This window comes from Panicum virgatum, chromosome 6K, assembly GCF_016808335.1.
Source record: "Panicum virgatum strain AP13 chromosome 6K, P.virgatum_v5, whole genome shotgun sequence".
NCBI lineage: Eukaryota > Viridiplantae > Streptophyta > Magnoliopsida > Poales > Poaceae > Panicum > Panicum virgatum.
In genome coordinates, this window is record NC_053141.1 from 13,024,403 (window position 1) to 13,034,949 (window position 10,547).

At 42.6% G+C, this 10,547-nt stretch overlaps 1 protein-coding gene across 1 annotated transcript; it reads left to right on the forward strand.

Annotated features, from left to right (window-relative positions):
- Positions 1-665: 665 nt before the first annotated feature.
- Positions 666-5,261, forward strand: LOC120711814. The gene is made up of 2 exons (XM_039997463.1): positions 666-1,219; positions 5,003-5,261. Exons 1-2 carry the CDS (start codon positions 841-843, stop codon positions 5,095-5,097), a joined length of 474 nt encoding a protein of 157 aa, XP_039853397.1. The 5' UTR covers positions 666-840; the 3' UTR covers positions 5,098-5,261.
- The last annotated feature ends 5,286 nt before the right edge of the window (positions 5,262-10,547 follow it).

Sequence of the window (10,547 nt, forward strand, 5' to 3'; positions counted from 1 at the left end):
TGTAGCTCCACTTTTCTGTCAAATTTGTGAAGCTAATGATCATGTGGCTGTCAAGTGTCCGCATAAGAAAAATCCCAGACCAGTTGCTCATATGGTGGGTTATGCCAGAGATGAGTTGGGTTTTTTCCATATTCCTCATGGTCCAGTAAAAACACCAAAGAAGTCACCGAGCACTGCCTTGGTCAAAGTAATTGGTGGATAGTTATCGGAGGAGGAGTTGGTGGGGCACTTGCAAAGGTTAGTACCAGGCTCATGGAACTGGGATGTTGAAGTCTATGATCTAAATGAATGGGTTGTGTCTTTCCAATCAAAAGCAGAGCTACACAGATCTATTAATTTTGGGACAACAGACTTGAAAAATAATTTGTTCCTCAAATTTGAAGAATTCAATGAGGACGAGAACTTTGGGCATGAGCTTCCATCTATCTGGATGCGAGTCACTAACCTACCCAGAGTGTTTAGAAAATATAATATACTGTGGGCCATTGGATCGCTCTTTGGCGCAACACAAAAAGTGGATATGATAACATCAAGGAAGCATAGAGTAGGTCGCTTCCAGGTGGGTGTGTTCAATGTGGATTTGGTGCCAACTCAAATGGATGTGGTCATTGGGGACAGGTATTTGGAACTCGAGTTTGTTATTGAGAAGGAACCTGCGGGTAATCATGCTCCAACGCAGTGCAGACTGAGGTAGATGTGGAGCTGGATGGTCAACCCATAGATGGACAGAATAATGGAGCAGACAAGGCTCCTTTTTTACAGGCTAATGACAGCAGGGAGGGCTCCATTAAAGAGGTGGTCTCAGGAGGGACATCTGAACCTTTAGTTGAAGATGGACACATGTTCGATATGGAGGAAGATGATCTGCTTGAGGAGACGGAAACAGGTGCAAAAACACCTTTGCTTGATAATAGCGGTGAGGCTCTGTCATCTCCAATGGGCACTCCACTGTGTATTGCAAGCGAAGCACTGGAGGTATCTAAAGAAGTTCAGATTGAGGAGTCACAAAGGGAAACGGCAACGGCAACTGTTCTGGACCAGCTACGCACGCCACCGCTTGGTCCGCTGCTGGACAAGGCATTGGAGAAGGCTTCACAGGGCGCTGCAGGCACATCTACACCGCAGCGAAGGAACAGCAGGGCAGCAGCAACAGCGGACGAGGATTCGGTGGAGAAGGCCGTGAAATTGGCGGCCAAAAGGAACCTAGAGCAAACAAGTGGTACACTCTCTCAAAACTCTGTTTTGATGTTTTCTGACTCTATGATAAATAATAATCTGAGATGTCTAGGAATAAACCTAGGAAAGACTGATGAAGCTCGTGTTAGATCCATTAACTTAGTTAAAACATCTAAAGTTAATGGTTCTCTTTTAATATCTCATCAAAAGGATCATAGTTTGGATAATGAAGGCAATGAAATTGAATCTGATGTAGACATAAGTGATTTAAATGTTTTTGTGGAGTCGAGGGAGTAGATGTTGTTGGCGATTACAGTGATGACGTGAGTGTTCACAGTCAAGCTGCACCCCATCACACTACTGAACATCAAAAAAATGCAAGCATGCCCAAAAAAGAAAAAAAGGGCTGTACATCTCAAAAGAATTTATTTCCCAATGAGAGGAATTTTTTGGAACAGTAGAGGTTTAAGGGATTTAGCCAAACGAAACTTTTTACATGACTTATCTCTCGAGAAGAACCTCGATTTCATTGCCTTACTTGAAACTTATAGAAGGGATTTTCAGATGAACTTCTGAATTCTTTCTGTGCAAATAGAGAGTTTACATGGCAATGGAACCCGCCAAATGGGCGCTCTGGGGGAATTCTCGTAGGTTTCAACTCTCAAAATTTTATTCTTCAAAATCAGTTCCACGGTGAGTTTTTTTGTCAAACTGCATTTAAAGAACAAATGTGATGGCTATTGATGGGCTCTTGTGGCAGTATACGGAGCTGCACAACATGAGCACAAAGATCGCTTTCTCGCTGAATTTGTCAATACATGTTCGACTGAATCTCTACCACTGATGGTTGGGGGTGATTTCAATATTATCAGAAATCCTTCAGAGAAAAATAATGATCGTTATAATAGTAGGTGGCCATTGCTTTTCAATGCCTGTATAGAGACTTTGAATTTAAGAGAACTAGAACTATCAGGTCGGAAGTTTACTTGGGCAAACTCAGCGGAACACCCAACTTTCGAAAGACTTGATAGGATCCTGGTTAGCACTGATTGGGAACAGAAATTTCCTTTGTCAACGGTCGAGGCCTTAACTAGAGAAATTTCAGATCATACTCCACTTTTGTTGGATACAAATCAAGCGTCTCACAGAGGTAACACACCTCTTTTCAAATTTGAATTAGGGTGGCTCGCTAAAGACGGTTTTTTTATTTGATAACAAATGTGTGGAAAGCTGAAAACACAGGCACATCACCATTACAGAGATGGCAAAACAAGATCAGAACGGTCCGCAGATATCTGCGTGGATGGGCAAAAAACCAAGTAGGACAAAACAAAAAAAAGAAAAGTTTCCTCCTCCAACAGCTGGATATCTTAGATAGAAAAGCTGAATCCACTCTGTTATCACCACAAGAGTTGGAACACAAACATGTTTTGTCTGCGGAGCTTTCTGGGTTGCTTAGAGAAGAGGAACTTTATTGGTTCCAGAGATCTAAAGCTACCAGACTTTTGCAAGGGGATGCAAACACGAGATTTTTTCAACTTGTAGCTAATGGTAGACATCGTAAAACTAGGATCTTTCAGCTAGAACAAGATGAGGGGACTATTGTAGGTCATGATAATCTTAAAACTTATATCACAGAATACTACAAAAACCTTTTTGGAGAGCAATGATTTTTCTCTAAATGAGGACACTACGGAGGACATTCCTCAGGTGTCTCAAATAGAAAATGAATTTCTCTGTGATGAGTTCTCTGAAAAGGAAATTAGAGATGCGGTGTTCCAAATGGAACACAATAAGGCACCTGGTCCGGATGGATTCCCAGCAGAGTTCTACCAATTTTTTTGGGAAACTATTAAGGCTGATCTGATTCAGTTGTTTGTTGAATTCCACAGGGGCGAGTTGCCTTTACACAGTTTGAACTTTGGTGTGATTACCCTACTACCCAAAAAGGAGGATGCCACCAAAGTGCAACAATACAGGCCGATATGTCTTTTAAATGTTAGCTTCAAGATTTTCATAAAAGTACTCACGAATAGATTATCCGTTGTAGCTCAAAAAATAATCAGACCATCTCAAACAGCTTTCATTCCAGGACGGCACATCCTAGAGGGAGTGATCATTCTACATGAAACAATTCATGAAATGCATAAGAAAAAGAAAAATGGGGTTATCTTGAAACTTGATTTTGAAAAAGCATATGATAAGGTGAAATGGCCGTTTCTTCAACAAGTGTTGCGAATGAAAGGCTTTTCAACAACTTGGTGTGCTTGGATTAATCAAGTGATAACCAAAGGTTTGGTAGCCATAAAAGTAAATGATGATGTAGGGCACTACTTCCAAACGAGAAAAGGAGTTAGGCAAGGAGATCCTCTTTCTCCCATACTCTTTAATATTATTGTTGACATGCTGGCAATATTAATTGAGAGAACCAAAGAAAGCCAGCAGTTCAAGGGAGTAGTTCCGCATTTAATTGATGATGGTCTTTCTATTTTGCAATTGCAGATGACACAATTCTCTTTATGGAACATAATCTTGAACAGGCAAAAAATCTCAAACTTTTACTATGTGCTTTTGAACAACTGTCTGGCCTCAAGATTAATTTTCATAAAAGCGAATTATTCTGCTTTGGGGAGGCCCAGGCTGTCCAAATGGAATATGAACAAATTATTCTGCGGATGGAAAGGGAAGTTGCTTTCTGCTGGTGAAAAGCTAGTCCTTATTAACTCTGTGCTTAGCAGCTTACCATTGTTTATGTTTTCGTTCTTTGAAGCTCCTCGTGAGGTTCTAGAAAACCTAGATTTCTATAGATCTAGGTTTTTTTGGCAAAGTAACGAACATAAAAAAGTATAGGCTGACAAGATGGAGTGTCCTTTGCTGCTCAAAAGACCAAGGGGGTTTGAGAATCTTAAATCTAGATGCACAAAATAAATGTTTGCTAAGCAAATGGCTTTTTAAGCTAATAAATGAACAAGGAGTGTGGCAAACTCTGCTTTGGAGGAAATACCTTCGGTTCAGATCTCTTACTCAGGTTGAAAACTTGCCTGGAGATTCACACTTTTGGTCGAGTCTCATGAGTGTCAAATCTGAGTTCCTGAGATGGGGCAAATTTAAGCTGGGTAATGGGTCTCAGATCAGATTCTGGGAAGATTCCTGGCTTGATAATGAACCTCTTAAAAATCAATACCCGACCCTGTATAACATTGCCAGAAAAAAATCTGCGTTAGTCAGCCATGTTCTAAGCTCGACTCCACTAAATATCTCTTTTTGTAGATATCTAGTGGCTAACAACTTGCTCTTGTGGCACCAACTGGTGGCTAGAGTAATGAATATTCAGCTAGAAGATCAAAGTGACATTTTTGTGTGGTCTCTGCATCAGAATGGGTTTTTTTCAGTGCGATCTATGTATAGGGCAATAACAACCACTAATATAATACCTCATAATCATATTATCTGGAAACTTAAATTGCCTCTTAAGATTAAGATTTTTATGTGGTACTTGATTAAAGGGGTTACTCTCACTAAGGATAATTTAGCTAGACGGCGATGGAAAGGGAGTTTAAAATGTTGTTACTGTAATCTTAATGAAACAATACAACACCTTTTTTTCGATTGCCACAACGCTAAATTCTTATGGAGACTGATAAGTGTTGTTTTTAATTTACCAATGCCATTAAATGTGAATCATATGTACACTTACTGGTTAGATGGACTGAGAAAACAACATAAATATCAGGCTTTAGTGGGAGCATGTGCAATCTTATGGGCGATCTGGCTAACACGAAATGACATTATTTTTAACTGTGCGCGAGTTTCTTCTTCTCTGCAGGTGTTGTTCAGAGGAACTTATTGGATCTGGTTTTGGGCGCTGCTGCAAAAAGAAGAGGAAAGGCCGCTGGTGTTAGAGGGGTGTCGCACACTTGAGTGTTCTGCCATGGAAATCTTCGCTTCGAATGGATGGCCTTTCATTAATCGGATTGTCTATGTCTAAGTTTTTTTAGTCTCTTTTTTCTGCTACTCTGTTTTATCTCGCTCGGACGCTTGTTGCTGTGTGGTTTGTGGTTTTGAACAGCTATATGTATCAATCGATACAGAAGCTGGAATATGTTTAATATATATTCCCAATTCTAAAAAATGGTTCAGAATCCCCAAACTCCACACAGATTCCCCATGCTTCTCAGTCCTAATAAATTATGAAAAAACTTAGCATCGTGGCCATGGTAATATATAACACAATGTAATGATCTGAATGACAAGGGTTGGGCTCATATATTTGTTTGGTCGAAAATTAATTCACATATTTTAATTGTGACACAGGAAAAAGTCTGGCTTGGCAATAATAAGCCTGCAAGTCGAACTGCATGGTAGGTAGCTTGTAACAATGGAAACGTATCCTGGTCTCCTTTGGGCGCCAGCAGGTTTCAATGTAATCAAACATAAGAGCTGAGGCTGTCGCTAGCTGATTTTTTGTCAGTACATCAGATCTATCTCCACAAATAAGTCTGCAAGCTTTGAAAGTGCCTGCTCGAACTTGTTGCTGGAACCTTATAAGTATCCATGGTTATACTTCTACTTCAAGATCGAATAAAGTGAGTTTAGCCATCGTGATGACAAAAAAAATTAGGCAGCAATGCAGCATGCAAGAAAAACTTAGAGACTGAGTTCATATAATGCATGGGAAGAAGTACATTTGAAATTGTCTTGACTCTGGTCTCAGCCCATTGAAATAAAGATACTTTGACCTCCTTCAATATTACATTTCTCCCTTTTGTGCTCTCCCATAGTCAAACAGGAAAAACAGGGACATGTCAAATAAACTCAAACTAGAAAATCACTTTGGTTCCCTGATTCAGGTTGCAACTTCACAGGGACATAACCTTCTTCTTGCATTGCCACGCATGCACCGTTGCCATTGTACCTTCCTCTTAAGAATATCAGGTGTTAGTGGCTTTGCTGTTCTAGACTGCTGTCCAAGTGCTGATAACACACAGCCGTGGTGAACTGGTGATGGCCTCCAACAGTGGCCGGTCCATGACAAGATTTGTCGGCTCAAGATCATCACTCGTCTTCTTATTTCTCTATGTTCCCCCAAGAGAGTTACATCGTACCACTGAGATTCCCCATGCCTCTCAGGCCTAATACAAATCTGTGAATAACTAAGTACTAAAATGAAAAGGCGAGTGACTGATCAGTGCTTCTATGATATGGAAGAAAAGAAGTGGAAGGCCGAAGAAAAACGTGCTTTTGAACTTGCACGTCAGATACACCAAATCAAGAGTTGGTTGGGTGCTTGTTATTACTGCGCGCGATAATCGTGGAAATCTAATCAATATAGAGAGATGGACAACAAGGTCCATATATATAGCCGTGGTCATGTGCACATTTACTTTGCAGTGTCAGTAACTCAGCATGTCTTAGCTTCGCTGATGAGCCCTTTTATTATCACATACGTAGAGGGCTAGCATACCCATTCGGCCATTTGCCACATTTCCACAGGAAATCCAGGCAACATGAAAATACTGTTTATTTAAATGGCGCAACCACAATCGATGTAATTAATCCATAGCCATGAAAGGTTGTCCTCAACTGATTTACACTACTGCACAGACCCAATGACCGCTGGTCCTAAAACCCCATTTACAGCCAGTTTGGAGGGCTTTAATTTGGATCAAGATTGGTGATTATTGCATCTGTTATCTGAACTGGCGGTGACTGTGACACGAACCAGTGGTGACGATCGAAGTTTCACCGCTGGACATGGACACAGAGTATAAGTATCAATATCGAAGTTTCGCCTGCTCGAACTATAACTGCTGGAAACTTATAAGTATCAATATGATTATTCTTGTACTTTCAGATCAATAGAGTCAACTTAGCCATCCTGATGAGCAGATAAGGTATATGCTCCGTTCGACCAAGTTGTTGACTGAGTGCAAATTGTGCAACTGCAAAGTATATTAAGAATTGCATGAATGCTTTGCATTGGTCTTAGCCTGTTGAGTCTAAATCTTTGAAATCATTTATGTTACTGATAACCTGGAATAATGTTTCCCTTCTTGTGAGATACGACGGTGTGGTCTCCCATAGTCAAACGAGAAAAGGTGGTTTTTGTCTAACATACTAAACTTAAAAGCCACTTTGGTTCTAAGATCTAACTTGCTACTTCGGTCAAAGACAACCTTTCGCTCAAGACGTATGCGTTATGGCCGTTGGATCTCCCCTTTGATGATCTTGGGGCACCAATTTGCCAGGAATGCAAGTTGGGTCTACACAATAGTGCTGCCATCTTCAGCTTCTAGTATAATAAGACGCGTGGTTGTTAGTTTTCTATTCTAGAATAATCTAGACCATTGTCCAAGTGCTTGGAATCATGCCGTGTTACTTCTTCAACAGGGGCCGCAACTCCTTGACTAGATTTGTTGGTTCATGCTCTGCCTTGTTCTTTTCCTATACATTTCTGAATGGCAAAGTCTCGCAGTAGCACCTAGATTCCTAATGCCTCTCGGCCCTAAAACTTTAGAATGCTGTTCTGCCGGAGTAAAATAGTGAGCAACAACTGGAGGCCGGATTGAGCCATCTAGCTCGAGGTCTTTTATGGTGCATAATACCACTACGACTAGTGGTATATAGTTAGTGGAGATCTAACCCATCATTAGTAAGGGTAATTTTATAATAATTTTCCAGTTATAAATGAAAATGAAGGTATGAATTAAGAAAGGTATGGTAGTCTAATTAAAATGAATTCTGAGGCTATTAATTAGTATTTTTTTCCGATAGCACCCTTATATTACCGATACTATCACTACTACAGACAATGGCATCACCGCTGACTAGGAGGGCCTATCATCGCCGGGTTTAGCCATTGGTGGTGATGCCCTTTCTAGAAAAAAACAAAAAATGCTGGACCGTAGCCTAACTCACCGTGGCCGCGCACCCGCTCGCATGGTGCACCACGCATCAGCTAGCGCACTCACCTGCGCCCGCCAGCGCGCTCGCTTGTACGTCGCACCGCGCTCGCCGACGAACTGCGCCGAGCTTGGACCTGTGTGCTGCCACAGAGAGGAGGTGGAGGCCCTCCTGCTGCTCCCCAGCCACAGTCGTCGCAGCATGGGGTCCTAGATCCCGCAGTGGAGAAGTGGAGGGGTGGTGGAACAGGAAGGAGCGAAAAGGCGGTGAGATTTGTGAGGATCAGATGGGTGGTGGGGAGGGGAGGGGAAGAGCACGGGGGCGGCGGGATCTGGGAGGACTTGCTGACGGGCGGCAGGGAGAGGAAGAGTGGAGGGGAGGCAGGAAGGGGTGGCCAGGGGAAAATGGCAACGTGGGAGGGGACGAGTGCTAGGTGGTGGTGTGGGAGGGGAGGGGAGGTGAGTGGGGGAGAAAAAAAAATTATGGCGGGGCTCGCATCATCGTCACCAGTTCGTAACATGACCAATAGTTTCTATCGCTGGATCTTATTGTGACCCGATGGTGATGATGGCTATCACTGTCGGTTTAAAATCGAACCGGCGGTGATGAGTATTGGAAATTTGTGATTTCAGGATAACAACCTAGATCTACATGGCAAATAATACCATTACCTAGTGGTATATAGTTAGTGGAGATCTAACCCATCATTAGTAAGGGTAATTTTATAATAATTTTCTAGTTATAAATGAAAATGAAGGTATGAAATTAGAAAGGTATGGTAGTCTAATTAAAATGAATTCTGATGCTATTAATTAGTATTTTTTTCAATAGCACCCTTATATTACCGATACTATCACTACTACAGGGTAGTAGCTTGGACCTAGATCCCGCAGTGGAGAAGTGGAGGGGTGGCGGAACAGGAAGGAGCGAAAAGGTGGTGAGATTTGTGAGGATCAGATGGGTGGTGGGGAGGGGAGGGGAAGAGCACAAGGGCGGCGGGATCTGGGAGGACTTGCTTACGGGCAGCAGGGAGAGGAAGAGTGGAGGGGAGGCAGGAAGGGGTGGCCAGGGGAAAATGGCAACGTGGGAGGGGACGAGTGCTAGGTGGTGGTGTGGGAGGGGAGGGGAGGGGAGGTGAGTGGGGGAGAAAAAAAATATTATGGCGGGGCTCGCATCATCGTCACCGGTTCGTAACATGACCAATAGTTTCTATTGCTGGATCGTATTGTGACCCGATGGTGATGATGGCTATCACTGCCGGTTTAAAATCGAACCGGCGGTGATGAGGCGTTTGGAATATGGAGTTTTATAGTACTCCCTCCATCCATAAGTCTCTGTCGTCTTAGCAAATTTTTTTTCCAAACGTCTCCATCGTATTACTCGGAACCACGGGCTCGCCTTGTCCCCAAGCACCAGCGACTCCTCGTATGCGCTGCGCATTCACCACAGCGCCCGTTCTCCCGTCGCTCCCTCCGTGAGGACTCCATCCTACGCCCTCCACCAGTCAGTTGCGCACGCCTCCGTGATCCCGCAGAGGGAAACAGATATTCTAGCGGCGTTAAGCGGTGATTTACTCAGGGAAACAAAGCGAGGCTCACACATACTAAAGCGAGGCCCGTAGATGTGGTGATTTATGGACGGAGGGACTAATATATATTCACATATACTACCAATGAACTTTTCCGCAGTACATGATGATTAATCTGAACCATCGGATGTTTCGATACTAATCCTATTCAAACACTACTATAGACCAGTATTGTGTATCATAAAATACACCTCTCTAGGTCTAACGAGGATGATATTTACCATCCAGTCACTGCTGCTGCTGGTGTCACTCTTCTCCATCGTGCGAGGCTGACCAGATGGCTGGGTGACCAGCTGATGCAGCTAACAATGCAGGGAATTTCCCTATCAAAAAAAATGCATGGAATTTCTTTCTGTAGCACCTAAATTCCCCATGCCTCCCAGCCTAACTATGCAAGTATTAAAATGAACAGACAAGTGACACATCATGCGTATATGATATAAAGGAAAAGAAGTGCATTATTGTAAAGCCTTTGCTCCAACTCATATACCCCAAAAACTATATATAGAGATCGGCGGATTACACCAACAATGCCTTTTGCTGGTTTCCATAATTAAGGCGTGGCTAGACTGATAAGCAAGATAGCGCAGGACCATGGATAATACTACCTTTTAAAATTGTTGTGCTGAACTGATTTATCAGCGTCTAAAATAGTCACGAACAATAGGCGACATGGGTCATCAAGAGCGCAGTGTATATAGCTTGAATTACATGTGGACCCCACATCAAGAGCGGTGCCACTAAACTAGTTGGATAGAATTTGACGTAGCTGTTCGAAATCGGTTTGTTTTGGGTTGAAACTATTGGTTTGGTTTGCTTTGAAAGAAGAGAGCAAGTAGTTTGGGTTGGTTTGAGTGGAATAGCAAGTGGATGGAGTTGG